The sequence below is a fragment of the Chamaea fasciata genome, unplaced genomic scaffold (genome assembly GCF_029207755.1).
Source record: "Chamaea fasciata isolate MVZ Bird 193981 ecotype frontalis unplaced genomic scaffold, bChaFas1.0.hap1 SCAF_21, whole genome shotgun sequence".
Classification (NCBI taxonomy): Eukaryota; Metazoa; Chordata; class Aves; order Passeriformes; family Sylviidae; genus Chamaea; species Chamaea fasciata.
The window spans coordinates 5,291,437-5,307,981 of NW_027094106.1; the positions used below are offsets into that span (position 1 = coordinate 5,291,437).

Here is a 16,545-nt window from a genome sequence, read left to right on the forward strand (position 1 = left end):
AATGCTGATTTAGTAGGTAATTTACTCCTGTGAAATTCTTGGTCATGATCTCCACCTCTCCTCCGACGACTCATTTAACTTTATTAAAAACATTAGCATTGATTTTCTCCACTCATTACAAGCCAGTGGATTTATCTGCATTAGCAAATGAATTCATCCAAACTCTTATTCCAAGAAGAGCCAAAGCCTGCAGGGAGGCAAGAGCTACAAGCTGTCACCAAGGCACCAGCATCACGTATTTCTCGATCTTCTGGAAGTTACAAGAACAAGGAAGTTACACTTTTACAGCATTCAAGATGGGCAAAAGCCCAAACAGAACAAACAACAGAAGTTTTCTGAGGCAACAAGTGTTCTCTAATCAACAAAACCACCCCAGTGCAGCAGCTGAAGGAATGACACAAACTCAAGCAACGTGCTGGGTACGCCTTACCATGGGGTTGGAGTCTGCAATCAGGTCACGCAGGGAATCCAGGAAGCCTTGGTCCTCCACCATCTGGGCATTGATGTCGTGCAGCTTGGCCACGCAGACAGCAGCAGTTTTCCTCACGTAGGGGTCCTCGTCCTTGAGGCACTTGCGCAGGGGCTCGCACAGGTACTCGGTGATTTTGTCCACGCGGATGCAGCCCATGGTGCGCACGGCCAGGGCGCGGATCAGCGGGTTGGGGTCCTCGCAGTCCTGCACCACACAGCACAAACACACCTGCACCAGCAGCCAGGCTGCTCTCCCTGCAGCAGCATCTCTCTGATTACATGCTAAGAGCCAGGCAGTTATTTCAGGTCAGGGATAAAAAGGCACTTGCTGCTTCACGGAACCATTTTACGCTGTTTACGTCTTATAAAATTTTTGTCTGGGCGTCCCTTCATTCTCGCAGCAAAGCTGCTTTCAACCTGATCCAAGAGCTAAGCTGGAGCTCTCAGCAGCCAAAATCTCACCACAAAGTAATTTACTGATTTCCAACCTTCCTGGTTTAAAGGAGCAAGAAATAAAATGGGAAAAATCAACAACTAAACACAACGCAACAGCCATCAAGGCTTATTTCTTAAAACACAAATACCCCTCTAAGTTACAACACATGAAGCACTAAGCAAAGGCTACTCTAGAGGTGCTTTTCTAAAGAGGAAAAAGAAAAGGCAGAAAGGAATACAGCATTTTCTACTCCAAGTCTACATAATTTTCCATGCATCCAATCCACCTACATCTCTGAGCTCCACCATAATCAGCCTGTAGAAGGATGGCTACAGAATGACCTACAAAAGCATTTATCTTTCACTGTTCAAATTTCCTGCACCTGAAAGACCACTTCCAAAGCCTGTAAGAGAAGTGACACATCCTACCCGTGCACTCCACACCTTGAACTGGGAAGTGCTGAGTTAGTGCAGACCAGTGTCAACACTTGCTCTTCGCTAACAGCTGTCCCTCAACTTGCCAAAAGGGACATCAGGCTTTCCTCTGCAGGGCGTGAGATGGACAATATCATTTTGTTGGTCTATTCTAACAGCACTGCACTTTAAAGACAGACAGTATTCTGTCCAGAGAAGAAGACAGGGACATCCTCTCTAGCCAGAAGAGCAGAGCAGAGCTCTCAGCTCTCACCTCTTCCTGCCTTAAGAAATACAACAGAAACTTGAAACTCAATCCCATTCCCCACTGTCCCAGATTTTATAACACTCTACAAGGAGTCTCAAACTTCTTCTAAGCACTGGGTTTTATCTTGCACAACATGGGGCTGAAATAACATTTCCTAGATAAGGAGAGGCAACCTGACAACAGAACTAAAGCCAACCCAGCAATCATGCTGTTGTTTCTCCAGTGAACTGTCTCTCAGTTTTACCAGAGATAAAGATTTTCCCCATAGAGCACAGCTGGAACATTCAAACACAAAGTTTGATGTCAACATCTCAGACACTACAAAGGTTGGCAGATGAAACAGATAAAATCTGTTTTGCAATACCAGAAGTTGGTAAAATAACAGAAGCAGCTTTCCCTGGAGCAGGTTCTCTCACAGCCACTTACAGGGCTGCTGAAGTCATCTCCTCTGCAGTAACCAGCAGGAGCAAGTGAGAGAAAGGACCCAGACCTAGTGGATTCAGCACCCTCCTCTATGAGCCCAGCCCCAAAGCAGAGATAAAGCTCCCAAAGGCTGATGGACAAAGAGATGTGCTGGCAGCCACTGTGCTGGACCTTTCCTTGATGTGCCAGGGGAGCAGGTTACCTTCACAAAGCTGTTGACAGCCATGATGGCCATGTCTGGCTGGCTTTTGGCATAGTTCATCAGGTACAGGTAGACCAGCTTCTTCAGCTCCAGGTTGTCAGTCTGCATGCAGTTGACAACATCAGGGAACAGAGAGCTGGATACACAACACAAGGACGGAATCAGAGAATTGTTTAGGTTAGAAAATGCCATGTTCCCCAAGTGCCACATCTAAACATCTTCTAAAACTCTTCCAGGGATGGTGACTCCACCACTGCCCTGGGCAGCCTGTTAAAATCCCATCTGAACCTCCCTGGCACAACTGGAGGTAATTCCCTCTCATCCTGTAACTTGTCACCTGGGAGAAGGGACTGACTCCCAACTACACCCTGCTGTCAGGGAGTTCAGAGAGTGAGATGGTCCCCCCTGAGCCTCCTTCTCTCCAGACTCAACCCCTACAGCTGCTCCTCATCAGACCTGTGCTCCAGCCCCTCAATGTTTTTCTTGTCATGAGGGGCCCCAAACCGACCCCAGGATTTGAGGCGTGGCCTCGGCAGTGCCCAGCACAGAGGGACAATCACTGCCCTGCTCCTGCTGGCCACACTGTTTCTGACACAGGCCAGGTGCCTTTGGCTCTCTTGGCCACCTGGGCACACAGCAGCTCATGTTCAGCCACAGCTGACCAGCACCCCAGGTCCTTTTCCATCTTTCCAGCTGCTCTTCCCCATGCCTGGAGTGTTCCATGGGTTGTGACCTGAGTGTAGGACCTCATATCACTGAGCCTCACACCACTGGCCTCAGCCTGTCCAGATCCCTCTGCAGAGCATTCTTGCACTCCAGCACATCCACACTCCCACCCACAAAATAAAAAACAGATGGCATGGCATGCAAAGGGGATAGTAACAATACCAAGGAAGCCAGAAAAACTGGAGTTCCTCTTTAAGCATCCTGCTGTTTAATGAAAGGTCACCTTCCCTTTCAAAGCAGTTTGCAATGGCTTTTATAATAATAATTTAATCTCTTCTACGGCTTTAATACAGGAGGAGGTGAAAACTAAATGCCACTTCCTAAATATGTTTTAACTGGGGAGCTCACCAAACAAGAAAATTGTACCATGACAGGCCTGGAAATGAACCTACAAGAGGAAAAAAGTTGCTTTCAAATGGATATGCAGGACACTTATGAATAACCTGCCAAATTTCAGACTAGCAAAGTCCAGAGTGATTAGAAGCTTAAGCACTGACAAGCCGGGTTCCACTCAAATGTCAAGCAGCCATCTGTAAACAGCACTGCAGAATAATACAGGAAGTTACACAAAGATTCTGCAGCTCCCAGGTTTGCTGTGGGGATCTAAAGGTGAAGGATAAATGGTCCTGGCAGAAAAGATTAGGGTTTTTTTTTTTTTCCCTTTCAGCTTATATGTTCCTTCATTCTATGATGAAGTCATGATGCTGAATTCACAAGCTTATATTGATTTCCGTGGCAACAGACCACGTTGCTGTGAATCCAGAATTACTGACTCTCTGCTAGGCTCCAGGAACAAGGGAAGCTGGAAGGGAGAAAGCATTCACTCCAGCAGGTTTTTCTGCTTCTCTCAGAAAACAGTATTGGGGACAGTAAATGTCAATGTCCTTTAGCTGCAGTAAAACACAGGATCAATTTTAAAATCACCCATTTAAAAATGTAGCTTAAATTTATGCTGTGTCAGATGAGGCTAAGAAAAACTTGGAATTATCTTTGTAACACTAAAACCCAGGACAGCAAGCAGCAAGAAAACACCACCTAAAGTGACATACAAAATGGCTGAATTCTGGGTGTGTTTTAAATAAAAAAGGTTCTTGGCACTGAGCTAAACCCACACTGAAAGCAGCTGTTTCTCTCGCTTTCAGTGACAGCAAGGAGTTTGAGAAACCTGTGACTCAGGCATAGCACAGGCCAGGACACAGCCATTCTCACCAAGGTGCCAAGGAGCTGTTCCATGGCCATGTGTCACCACACCTGAGTACCAGGACAACCTGAGCTGCCACAGTTGCTTTTACCTGACATCCTTCCCCACGGTCATGGCTGCAATAACCTTCTTTACAGCTTCTTTCCTCTTCTCTTTCTTTTCATTGTTGAGTTCAGCCTTCAGCTCAAAAATCTCTCCTGGCAGGAGACAAAAAAAAACCCAAAACCAACAGATTGAACCTCTCAGAAGAAAAGGATAATTAAGGATAATTATAAGGATAGGATGCTTTAAGGATAATTCAAGAGTGAATTTTTGCTTTCTTGGCCTGCTATTCCCATAAAACTGGTCCAGCAGCACTTGGAAGCTGTCAGACCTTGTGTGGCTCACTGAGAAGCAAAGCTGCAACACTCAAGGGACTGCTATGACTACACCTTGCAGAGGAAAATGCCACGAACGAGAACCACGCTGCGTGTGGCAGCTCTCCCACTTCCAGGACACCAAATCACATCCCTGGAGCATCTGTTTCTCTGAGGCAACCATTACATAACCAGCATGAAAAGATACTTGGAGATACCAGATTCGTGCCTGCAAGAAACAAACTAAAGCTAGGAATTTTGCCCAGACTTTGAAAGTTTTGCTCATCGTCGCCTGTTTCCTGAGAGAGCTGGAGTGGAGCCCAAATGCTGTGGTTCCTAAAACAGGGCAGCATGTGTTTAGTCCAGTGCAAAAAAGCTATAAAGACAGAGCTACCACTAATAAAAGCTGCATGCAACACAGCTTGCCTGAATTCCAAGCCTCCCAAAGCAGCCTTTTCCACAGCATTAATTCTTCCAGATATGACTGTGTAGAAAGTCAGTTCAGGCCGGGTCACCAGAGTGGCAACCAAGTTTATAAAATAAAGCAACACGGGCAAAAGGCTGTTTATCTGTCTGTTCCAGACACAGCCAGTGGTATGAGAAGGATAATGCTCCCAACACAGACAGCTTTCCTAAGGAAGGACAGCCAGCAGCATTCCCACTGGGAGCCACAGCCTGAGCACACGTTACAAACACCAAAATATCCCTGACAAAATTCCAACACCAACTTCCCATCCCTACACTTGCTCAGAGCAGAGCATTAATTAAAATCTGACACAGAGAGACTGCCAGGGACTCCAAAAAAGAAGAGAAGCTGCTGCAGTGCAGAGACCACTCGTCATCCCTCCTGCCTGAGGAAGAGCCTGGCATTACTCACCCAGAGCTCGTGCCCTGTGGAGCGGAGCTGAGACGGCTCCAGCTCTCACCCAGCCCAGACTGGCTCCCTGCAGCCAGCCCACAAAAACCTGCCTTCAGCTCTGAACTCTCAGAGCTGCTCCTTCCAGAGATATCAACTGCATGAGCTTCATTTATGAGCCCATTGTGAAGCTTAATGACACATAAATAGATCAACAGTGTGGGTTTTTTCACTGGCAGGCACTCAGAGGGAGCACTCAGCCATTTCGCAAAGGAGAGGTTAATGCAAACCATTTTCCAGATCTGTTGGAGAACGATCAGGCTTAAATTGCACTCAGCAACAGTGCTTTGTTCAAGAACAGGTTAGAAAATCTGCCTGGGACAGTCTCAGCAGAACAAGCCCTGCTCTGAAATAGCTGAATGAGTAAAATAATCACAAAGAGCCTTTCCAGGCTTCCCATTTTTAAGGGGTAGCAGTTTGTCCTGAGGTGAACCACCACACCTGCAGAAAAGGCAGAGGAAAGTCAAACAGAGCACCTTCAGCTTTGGAGAAAAGGGCAGCAGGAAAACCCACTATGTTTGCTTGATGTATATATCCAAAATATTAAAATTCCTCACATCAACTTAATCCTGTGATGCCCAAATTAACAACCATCCTTAGCCTGGCACTTGTTAGTCCATAACTAAAACTTTGTCTCTGGCCAGACCTGCACTCAAACCCCACTGTTTTTCTTTCTGATCCTTGAAAGAGCAGCAATTTGGGCCATTTTGTGCATCATAAAAATGTAGAATACCCCAGTTTTGTCTTTTGTCACCATGTGACCTACTTTGGAAGTTTCTCCCTGGATGATTAAGAAGAGAGAAACAAGGACAGAGCTACCAGAAAAGCACAAGTTCTCCTGCACGCAGTTAAAAAAGCTGTGTAAAAATAGCCACCCACCACCTCCAATCCACTGCACCAGCTCAACACCAACCTTTTTTATTGGTCGTGAAGTATTTGGAGTCCGTCATGGTTCCAGTTCCTTAAAACACCTGAGAATATGAAGAATAAAAAAAGAACAAGTCAGCTCCAAATGCTGTGTGGTGGCAACAGCCAGTGTGTGTGAAGCAGGAGCTCAGAGCAAGGACGGTTGGTGAATGAAGGAGGAAGCAAAAGCCGCACAGGCACGAGTTCCCCAATCTTCATCCTGCACCTGCTGCTGGTTTTACTTGGCAAAGCCAGGGATTTAAAGGGCTTGGTAGAAACACAACAGTGGTGCTCAGCCCAGCTCCCTAAATTCTCAGTCTCAGCAGGCAAGAGGCATTTTTTGAACTCCTTATAACCAGCAGACGCTGGTGTGCTCTGCAGCTGGCTTCCCTGGGTACACAGATCCATTTTCCAAGGAAAAACACATCCAGTGTCTCGCCTGGCAGTGAGAAGTCCACCCTTCAGACAAAGGAAACTGTCATCTCCCCCTAACGATATCTGCCTGTGCTGCATCTTGATGGAAAGGCACAATTAACCCCACTTGCAACACCCACCCCCAGGCCTTTCATTCCTTTCCCTCCTTTTGTTCCCAGCAGATGCAAAACAGTGGTTTCTTTTGAAAAGAAAAGCCATTACTTTTCAGTTCTTTCAAGCTTGAAATTGAAATATTTCTCTGCCAAGATCTGACATCCCACCTCTGAGACACACACACAAAGCTCGTTATTTCAGTGCTGCTCTGCTTTTTTCCTTTTTTTTTTTTTTTCTTGTGGACAGGATGGAAAAATGCTGTTGGAGCAGCAAGTGCTCAGCAGAGCCACGAGAGTGGTCTCACCAGCACTTCTCTTGCTCCACAGACCTAAATTAATGCCTTGGAATACAGGGATTGCCTAAACATATGTGGATATCCATCATTTTATTCTTACAATTGCAAGCTCTGTGACAAACATGTAACAATTTTCAAAATAAGCAGAGGAGTGGGCAGTTTTACTGCTTTTGTTAAAAGTCTGTATCAGTGCTAGGAACTATGACCCCAAAACCACCTCAAAAAGGATTTTATAAGTTCTTTCCTCCTTTTTCTATTTTTTTGTCCCAATTCCCCTTTTCTTACACATCCTTCCACGACCTTAAAGGCTGCCAGCAAAGCAGTAAATCATCTGCTCCCTAAATGCTGCCTGTCTTGCCTCTAAACCCTGCAGGTCTTGCTGGCTCAGCAGCAAAAGGACCAGCACAGCTTTGAACTCCAGGAGTGCCCAGCAGTGCAGTCAGATTGTTGTTCCTTAACCCTTCCCTTCCTCACCCCTTCACCAACCCTAATGCCATCACCATTCCATTCTCCCCCATCCACCTGGATCAGTTTAATACCCCAGCAGTTGAATTCCCAGCAGCTGCTGAGGGGTAATGCCCCAAATTCCACCCCTTTCTTGTGGGGTCATCCTGTGCAATTCCCAAATATCTGGATGAGGATCAACCTGTTGCTTTTCCCAGTTTCTTGGAGCTGCTGCCTGCCCTGTGCCTTGCCCGGTTTCCACCTCATCCAATTAGGCTGAATTACTGGCTCTGGTTTGATTTCTCTCCCTTTCTGCTCCTGCCAAGCCTGGACACAGCTCTGAAAACACATACCTCATGCAGAGGAGGTTTAACCTCCTTCCAAAACAGGGGCTGGGTTGGGAAAGCCACACAAGCCACAGGGAGTGCAATTTTTCCAGCAAAAATCTCACAGCCCCCCCTCCCCGAGAGCAGAGGCTGCTGTGGAGCTTGTTTTGTAATTAAAATCAGAGTCTGTGTTCAGCTGCAATGTTATTGCTGACAGAGTCCTTTGGGCTTGAGCTCCGCTTAAAAGGAAGACTTAAAATGTTTTTCTCTGTGAGAGTATTTGGCACAGTGCCACGTGAAAAGCACTGAACGTGGCCTCGATGTTCTTTGCTTGCATTATGTGGGGATTTGTCATCCAGGGTCACATCTCAACTGAGCTACTTTAATACAGCTTTAACTGGGGCCAGAGCAGCAGATTAGAGAGAAAGTCGAGGGGGGGGGGGAAAACCCAACCCAAACACCATGAACATCAGCCCAGCTGCATTAAGCCACACACAGAGAGGAAGGAACCCTGCTGAATTTCAGAGATGGTCATTAAACCCCAAGTGCAGCACATTCTGTAGCTTCACTCCTTTCAGATACTGTTGTTTTTCTCCTTTCATATACTTGGAAACACAAAGACTCCTAGAAACACTCAGACAGGGCCAAGAACATTCCAACCTCCTCTGACAGATGTGAATGAGAGCTGACTGAGGTCAATAACCAAACTGCCCTGCTCCAAGTGCAGCACAGGATGAAGCTCCTTTTCTCACAAGCACACAGATTGCTGCTCCATGTGTGTCAGAGCTTGCTTTTGCACACTGCTCAGAGACAGCCTGCCAGCAGCACTGGCTATTATCTCATCACTAACAATCTCAGCATGCTTTACAGCAAATGGAACCCAAACAGATATTTAAAACACTGCTGTTTGTGTGACTGCAGAAAATGCCAGCTCCTTGTACACAAATCTAAGCCGAGGAGAGGCGAGGTAAATGAGAACATCATGAACAGCCTTGTATTTTCAGAAGGAAAATCTACTTTAGACTGCTCCTCCTCGCTATTGTTCTGTGCCCAGCACGTGCTGAGGTGGAATCAGGCAAGAGATGCACAAAGCTGACAGCAGAAAGCTCCTCCTGATCCAACCCCAGCAAACAGGAGATGGAAAAGAGGAATGGCTCCAGAAAGCTCCAGCAATGCTTAATGTTACAAACAGTGGCTTGACATTTCAGCGTAGACTGAAGCAAAGCAACAAATGCCTCCTCAGCAAACACCCACACAGAAAACCTGACCCTGTGTCTGACCAACACCTGCTTGACCCCACACACGGCTCCAGGCAGCCTGACCCACTCCCCAGCTCTGATCCCACAGAGGAGGGTGGCAGGTTTAAGGGCCTTGGGATTGAGCCAAGCGCCTGGACATTGAAACCATCAATCCCTAAATCTCTCCAGTGATCCCTGGTTTAACTCCAGTGTAAGTGGTGCCACCCATTTTTCCTGGAAAGCCTCTCAAGGAGCAGCATGACAGCCCAGGTGTGGCCCAAGGCCACTGGAGAATCAGGAAAATAATGGAACATGAATGGCAGAGGGAGGAGCTGTGCCTGCAGCCCTGAACTTGTGCTGGCACAGGGATTTTGTTTCTATCCTGGGGACCAAACACCCCCTTGGTGGTCCCCATTCCACCTGCCCCTCCTATCACCTCCCCATTCCTGGAAGCCCCATCCCAGCTTTGCTGCCAGCCCCTCCCACACCTCCAGCAGGACTCCCAGCCACACTCCAGACTGGCATCCCAGGACCCCCCCTCAAGCCCCCTGCCCACCAGCCCTTCCCCCTCAGCACCATTCCCCAGAGCTCTCCCAGTACCCCCCAGTCAGAGGAGCATTCCCCACAAATCCCAGTTCCCCTCCGCAGCACTCCCAGTCCCTCTCAGCACCCAGCCCTTATCCCTGCCTGCTCCCACCGGTATCCCAGTAGCTCGCTGTGCTCATTCCCATCCCACCAAGCCCCATCCCAGACCATCTCACGGCTCCCCCACCTCACCCCAGAGCAGCGGCTCCTCCCAGGGCCCACTGACCCCACTCCTCATCCTCCCCCTCCAGTTCCTCTGCAACCACCTGCCCAGACCCCCCAGTGACCCCACATCCTCTTCCAGTCCGACACCAGAGCCACTCCCAGTGCCCCACCCCATTCCAGTTCCCCCTCCCAGGACCACTCTCCTCCTCCCAGTACCCCTCAGGTGCCCCTTCCCACCCTGTCCCAGGTGTCCCTCCCAGTACCGCACCAGTGCCCCTCGCCTCTCCCAGTATCCCCTTCCCACCCTGTGGCAGTCCCCCACCCCTCGTCTCCCCCCGGTATCCCCTCCCAGCGCCCTCCCATCGCCCCCAGCCCCTCCCTAACCCCTCCCCGCCCTACCCCCGTACCCACCAGGGCCTCACACCGCCTCCCGCCCCACCCTATGCCGGCGTCCCACCGCTGCCCTCACCTCTCCCCACATCCCCTCAGCCCCTCCTATTCTCCAGCAGCGCCCCACCCGCCCTATCGCAGTCTCCCCACCAGTGGCCCTCACCCCCTCCCCGTGCCCCCTCCCCGTGCCCCCTCCCCACGCCCCCAGCGCCGCTCGCACCTCTCCCGGCGCCCTCAGCCCCGGCCCCACTCACGGACCGGACTCACCGCTGCGGGGGCGGCGGCGGAACCGGAAGCGGAGGGGCGGGGCGGGCTCGCGAGCAGCGAGATCAAACCCTCCCCCGCCCAGAGCGGCCGCGCCCCGCCACCATGGAGCGGCGGCGGCGGGCGGAGCGCCGGCGGCCCCGCGCTTCCGGGTGGGCGGGGCGGGGCCGCGGCGCTCCCTGGCGGCGGGGCGGTGCGGCGGTGTCATGGCGGAGGTGGGCGCGCACCTCACGGCCGCCCCGGCCGGCGGGGACCGGCCCTCCGTGTTCGAGGCGGTGGCCCAGGAGAGCCTGATGGCCGCCGTGAAACCCGCCCTGCAGCACCTGGTCAAGGTGAGGGCCAGGCGGGCCGCGGGTGAAGGGAGAGGAGGGGGGCCGGCCTGTAACTCCGGCCGCACTCGCAGGCAGCGGGACAGTTGTGAGCCACCTGGCTTGTGTTGAGAATTATAGAATAGAGAATTAGAGAATTGTAGCTGCTGTGATTTATAATTACAGCACTTTACTCCGCTTTCTGTTCCTTCCCTGTGAGGGTGGGGAGGCCTTGGCACAGGTTGCCCAGAGAGCTGTGGCTGCCTCATGCCTGAGAGTGTTCAGATCCAGGCTGGACGGGGCTTGGAGCCGCCTGGGATAGTAAAAGGTGTCCCTGCCCATGGTAGGGGCTGGAACCGGATGATCTTTAATGCTCCTTCCAACCCAAACTGCTCTGATTCCTCCCGTTTTATATCTCTTTTTCAACAGGTGCTGGCTGAGTCTAATCCTGCCCGATACGGTTTCCTGTGGCACTGGTTTGATGAGATCTACGTCCTTCTGGATTTGCTGCTCCAGCAGCACTACCTGGCCAGGTGCAGCGCGTCCTTCTCTGAGAACTTCTATAGCTTGAAGAGGATCCCCATGGGAGATGGCAGACAGCAACCTCTGGCCACAGCTGGCCTGCCAAAGAGGCAGCACTGGAAGTCTCTGCTCCTGCTGGTTCTTGTTCCTTACCTGAAAGGAAAGCTGGAGAAACTGGTGTCCAGCCTGAGGGAAGAGGATGAGTACTCCATCCACCCTCCCTCGTCATCCTGGAAGCGCTTCTACAGAGCCTTCCTAGCTGCCTACCCCTATGTAAACATGACCTGGGAGGGCTGGTTTCTTATCCAGCAACTGTGCTACATCCTGGGCAAGGCTGAGCATCATTCCCCCATGCTGAAGCTGGCTGGTGTCCGCCTGGTCAGACTGACTGCAGAGGATATCCAGGCCCTGGAGAAGAAATGGGCTGAAACCACCTCAAGTCAAACACACAGGTATGGCAGAACCTGGCTCAGCTGTTGCTCTCCAGGGGGTTCAGTGGGTGTGTAAATTTTAGAGGTGATGGTGCAAGTAAAAGTGCCTTGCTCTCCAGAAATTCAAGATGAAAGTTTGCTCTGACAAAAAGTGCTCCAAAAGGATCTATTGTGAGTGAAAATAAGGAAACCAGTAGCAGGGATTAGCTTGGAATGATTTTGTGGTAATTAAATTTCAGAGTTTGGGGGTGGTTTTGGGCATGCAAGCCTTTATCCTGTTCAGTCTTCCCCTGCACTTTTCCAGCAAAGGAGAGGCAGCAGTTGCAGCAATGTTGCTGAAAGGATTGAAATGTATTTCTTTGATTTTCCTCAGCAGCAGCTAGTCATGGCCACAATGTGAAATGGTGATCCAGAAGTGAAGCACTCTGTGGTCCAGGATCCTTTAATCCAAATTCTTCTGATTTAGGCTTCTGAAAAAAACAGGATTTGGATCTTCCTTAAAAGAAAATCTGAAATATCTGAATAAGTGCAAACATGGGACATGCTGGCCAACTAACTTAGCATAAAGGAGCTGTGTGAAGAAGTCACTCCCCAAGTGCTTTTCCCCATGGTTTCTAGATGGGTAAATGTGCAGCAGTAACCATCTCTCCCTACTTCTCTCTGCTGCAGCTTTACCTCCCGAGTGCAGTCGGCCCTGAGGAAAGCCCTGGGCGGCATCGCCTTCTCCCTGTCCACTGGCCTGTCCGTCAGCGTCTTCTTCCTCCAGTTCCTGGACTGGTGGTACTCCTCGGAGAACCAGGAGACCATCAAGTCCCTGACAGCCCTCCCCACGCCTCCACCCCCCGTGCACCTGGAGCAGGAGCCCAGCTCGGCTCTCCTGCCCAGCCTGAGGAGCGTGTGCCCTCTGTGCCGCAAGGTGCGTGTGAACGCCACGGCCCTGGCCACGTCCGGCTTCGTCTTCTGCTACCGCTGCGCCTACAGCCACGTGAAGGCTCACCAGCGCTGCCCCGTCACGGGCTATGCCACTGAGCTGCAGCACCTGGTCAAACTCTACTCCCCTGAGAGCTGAAAGGCTCCCAGGAGCCGCCAGCGCCTCTTTCTGCATCCCTCAGTGAGCTCGATGGCGATTGGAACTCGGTGGTTCGTCAGCTTTGCTGCCTTTGCACGTTGTGGCAAGGCTCTGCCCTTTGTTCAAACATCCTGGCAGTTGCAGAGGGATCACACAGCCCCCCCAGCCCGTCAGCCAGCACAGAAATGCCTTAAGAGCAGCTGAAAGGGAGGAGACGTTGATTTGGGTAAGAGGAGTGCAGATGTGAGGATCAAAAGACCAGTGCTGGTGGTGCTGGAGGGCATGAGCCAGCAAATGAAAGAGGTATAGGGAAATTCTCCAGGCAAGTTTTCCTTCCGTGGGCATCTTCCCAGGCCCTTGTGCTGCCCAGGGTGAGCTCTGGCCTTGTCAGAGCTTAAACCTCTGCTCTTCAGTCTCCTGCATTTCCAGGCTTTTCACCTTGGAATTGAGAACATCATCCTCCTAATTCCCATCAATGGTTCTCAATAAAGACTTTAGACTCTTTAAAGGAACAAGATGGACAAGAGGAATGTGACTTTTTCTGCACATGAGAGAAAATGACAATCCAGATTAAAACTGATGAGAGTGGTTTATTGTTAAATAAGTCTTTGCATTCATTATTATATGCTTTTATAAAGCAAATTTTTTTCTTGATTGAGAACCTAATTTAATTATTTTCTGGCTATTGGAAAAAGAGTTTGCTCCTCTGGGGGCTCTATTTACATAAGAGAGACAAGACTAAAGCTGCTTTCATCTTTCCATGTGATGGCAGTGGATGTAAGATGAGCACTTTGTAGGCTGAGGATCTTTAATATCTGAGCATTACATTGCAGGTATTCCAGTCCCAGCCATGTAGCACATTCATATCAGAACAGAACATCACACAGGAGGAAATGGAGGAAAGAAAACCTGTGTGACATGGTTGACACCTGGTTTTTCAGCATAGGTTGTTTTCCTGACTCTAGGGAGCAGCAGTGCTCCAGATATCACTGTGACAGTGCTTAGAGAATACAAGAGCAAAGTTGGCTGCACAAAGAACAGGACCCCACTCTGGTCTTTGCAGATTAAGAGATATCTTCTAATATTTAATCCACTGAACCAGGCTTCTCATTCGCCCTCCACTTTAGCTCTGCTTCAGAAGATAAAAATCTCCAATATCCTCCTTCACCTGTAAGCAAGAGAGTAAGGCTATTGAATAATGTGGGAAAATGCAGTAATTTCAATCTTCCAAAACACCTAATAAATGAGATTTGTTCCTGATGATTTATTCTTATCTCTGTACACCTCCCCAAGCCTTTTACCTGTACCACTATGGAATAATAAAAACTGTCTAATTTCTCGCTTTTCCAGTAGCTATGGGATCCATGAAGATACTTCTCTTCCTTTAGAGAGCCAGTAAGAACACACACATCTTACTGAAAGACAATCACATCGAGGTGTGAGATCTTCTGAGGTTCCAAACCACTTTTTGTTAGTGTCCTGATGACTCCAGTGCAACAGCTCATTTAAATAAGCATTTGATTGATGATCCCTTCTCAGGATAGGTTTATTCTCCTTTTATCCTTCCTGTACTTTCCAAGTTATTTGCTGCTCAGGGAGAAGCTGGGAAGGAATGGGACACTCACCCCCCAGCACTGCAGGGAGCTTCATCCTCTCTCTAATGCAGTTATCTGATCCCGCACTGCTCCAGGGCCTCTCCAGCTCCTTCTCCCAGGAATAATCCCTTCTCCTCTCCCCAAAATGCCCACCAGATGCCTGCCTGGCAGGCCCTGGCTGCTTTCCACTCCTGCACAACACCCTGTCCCTGCCAAACTTGGATTTGGCCAACTCCAGGACCTGCACAGAACCACCCACATCGAAGCCTCCCAGTTCTGAGCAGCTGTAATTACTCTTTCACACAATCAACTGCCCTTTAAAGCTCAGCTGAGTAACAAGCATCAAACCCACCATGGTGACAGGCTCAGCAGCTACCTGGCAGATTTTGAGTGTTCCTGGAGCTGGATGCAGGATGCCAGCTTGGATTTGACTCCTTTGAAACCTCCTGTCCTTAGCAGCCAAATAAAAACTCATTTGTCAGGTTTCTTGCTCTAAAACAAAGCTACAAAATCAATAGGGGTAATAGAAAAATTCCCATTTATCTGCTTTTTAACTGTGCTTAAAAACACAATGAGCAAAAGATTGACAAGAGAAGTTTTTTTCAGGGAGCACCAACTTTATTAAACCAACCTTTGGACTTACATACTAATTAGTGATTCCTATAGAGCCATGTACCACATACACCCTCAGGATGCTTTGGTGTTGCTCGGTACAATTTCACCAACATTAACAGCAGCACTGGAGTTGTTCAGTATCCCACTGCCAGGACTTGACTTTGCAAGTCTTTTAAAAATTCTTTAGTGAACCTAAGGCACATTCACAGCTCATCCAGGCAGTGTTCAAAAATTACAGAGCATGAAGCAACTGAGTGTTACTTCCTTAACAGAAACAAAGTGGCTCCTCCTGTTAAGGGAAAACCACTGTAACATACTCCTAGGTATATATTCCCCAGAGATGCTTCCTTCTCCACAGGAAGAGAGAAATCAATATAAAGATGTCATCAGGACCTGGAAAAGAACAAAACAACTGAATTAGAGAATTGCCCCATCTCTTTTCCTTGCCTGTCCCTCAAGCTGTAAGGGGCTGCACTTCATAGAGTATTCCAAAAATACTCCTGGCTCCCTGCTGGCAAGCACTACATGGGAATACAGCTGAATTAACTGCTAATGAGCTTCTATAGGACAGACAGCTCAGAGTCTGCATTGTACTTACAGAGAAGACACAGTGGCAGAATATCTGGAGTTTCCTGATGCATTGCACACGCAGGAAGAAACCCACATCCCCCCCACCACTGCAAGCTCACACTAAAGCTGCAGCAACAAGTATTTGGGATACTTTTCAAACCAAGGCTTTGTTTTTCTGTCGTTAAAAGAAAATGCTAAAAGTTCTTAGTATTTTTTTTAGGGTGCATCCAAGTTTCAAGAACAGCAAAGCTGTTCCCTGCAGACGAGCTTAGCCTGAAGTAGCTCAGAGAGAAGATTACGTGATCATGCCCTGGTCAGAGCAGAGACACGGAGTCCCGGCAATACCAGTTCAGACTATACTTCGCTCATCATTGCTTCTGGGCAAATCTGTTCGCCTTCAATAGGGAGCTTGCTCCCAAGGCAGGGGCTGGGAGGTTTTCTTCTCCCTAGGAGGATGATGCAGGTGGAGCAGGGGAGCACAGGGACGGAGGTGACATCCCTCCTACAGGCCACAAAGTGGCATTCCAAGGTCAGGAGAGCCAGAACCAGGCAAATCCAAGAGGAAAAAAACCGTGTCATACCTATAAATGCTGCTGTAGTGTCTCTCCAAGGCTCCACAGGCCTGTTTGGATCCCTCCCTTCCCTCATGCCGCACGTTTGCACTCTCTTCTCATCTCCTTGCCTGTATCCTCCCCACCACGTCCCAGCAGCTCTTCAGTCCCTAGTTACTTTGGCCGTGCCCCCGCCCTACCCCAACCTCACATCCCCTGAATTCCCAAATATCCTCCCCGCACCTCAGCAAACCCCACATGCCCCACACCTCGGCCGGCTTCACCCTCCTCAACCAGCCCCCAGAGCCGCTTCCGCGTCCGCTCACCCTCC

At 49.5% G+C, this 16,545-nt stretch overlaps 2 protein-coding genes and 1 non-coding gene across 8 annotated transcripts in view; 1 reads left to right on the forward strand and 2 right to left on the reverse strand.

Annotated features, from left to right (window-relative positions):
* Positions 1–10,601, reverse strand: part of AP2B1 (adaptor related protein complex 2 subunit beta 1) — a 75,200-nt gene extending 64,599 nt beyond the window's left edge. For 2 of the 5 annotated variants that reach the window (XM_066202288.1, XM_066202283.1), the window contains exons 1-5: positions 10,510–10,591; positions 6,326–6,383; positions 4,232–4,337; positions 2,214–2,349; positions 431–676 (exon numbers count right to left, since the gene is read on the reverse strand). In XM_066202288.1, coding sequence (XP_066058385.1) covers positions 431–676; positions 2,214–2,349; positions 4,232–4,337; positions 6,326–6,362 — 525 coding nt within the window. In that variant the 5' untranslated portion in view covers positions 6,363–6,383; positions 10,510–10,591. Of the gene's footprint in view, positions 1–430; positions 677–2,213; positions 2,350–4,231; positions 4,338–6,325; positions 6,384–6,757; positions 9,587–10,509 lie in introns of those variants that run through there. The other 3 variants (XM_066202284.1, XM_066202285.1, XM_066202286.1) reach the window with 3 other exon arrangements.
* Positions 10,602–10,734: 133 nt separating this feature from the next.
* PEX12 (peroxisomal biogenesis factor 12) lies at positions 10,735–13,537 on the forward strand. 2 transcript variants are annotated; one of them, XM_066202074.1, is made up of 3 exons: positions 10,735–10,885; positions 11,291–11,835; positions 12,484–13,537. In XM_066202074.1, exons 1-3 carry the CDS (start codon positions 10,760–10,762, stop codon positions 12,881–12,883), a joined length of 1,071 nt encoding a protein of 356 aa, XP_066058171.1. In that variant the 5' UTR covers positions 10,735–10,759; the 3' UTR covers positions 12,884–13,537. The 2 variants fall into 2 exon arrangements, with proteins under 2 accessions (XP_066058171.1, XP_066058172.1); XM_066202075.1 differs by lacking the exon at positions 10,735–10,885 and adding an exon at positions 11,085–11,204.
* Positions 13,538–15,942: 2,405 nt separating this feature from the next.
* LOC136300124 (Z30 small nucleolar RNA) lies at positions 15,943–16,040 on the reverse strand. Its single transcript, XR_010723625.1, has one exon. It is a non-coding gene; the product is annotated as a Z30 small nucleolar RNA (small nucleolar RNA).
* Between the last annotated feature and the right edge of the window lie 505 nt (positions 16,041–16,545).

Coding starts and splice junctions, on each gene's coding strand:
- PEX12 (XM_066202074.1), top strand. CDS start 10,760: ATGGCGGAGGTGGGCGCGCACCTCACGGCCGCCCCGGCCGGCGGGGAC. Junction 10,886..11,290: donor CCCTGCAGCACCTGGTCAAG/GTGAGGGCCAGG, acceptor CTTTTTCAACAG/GTGCTGGCTGAGTCTAATCC. Junction 11,836..12,483: donor ACCTCAAGTCAAACACACAG/GTATGGCAGAAC, acceptor TCTCTGCTGCAG/CTTTACCTCCCGAGTGCAGT.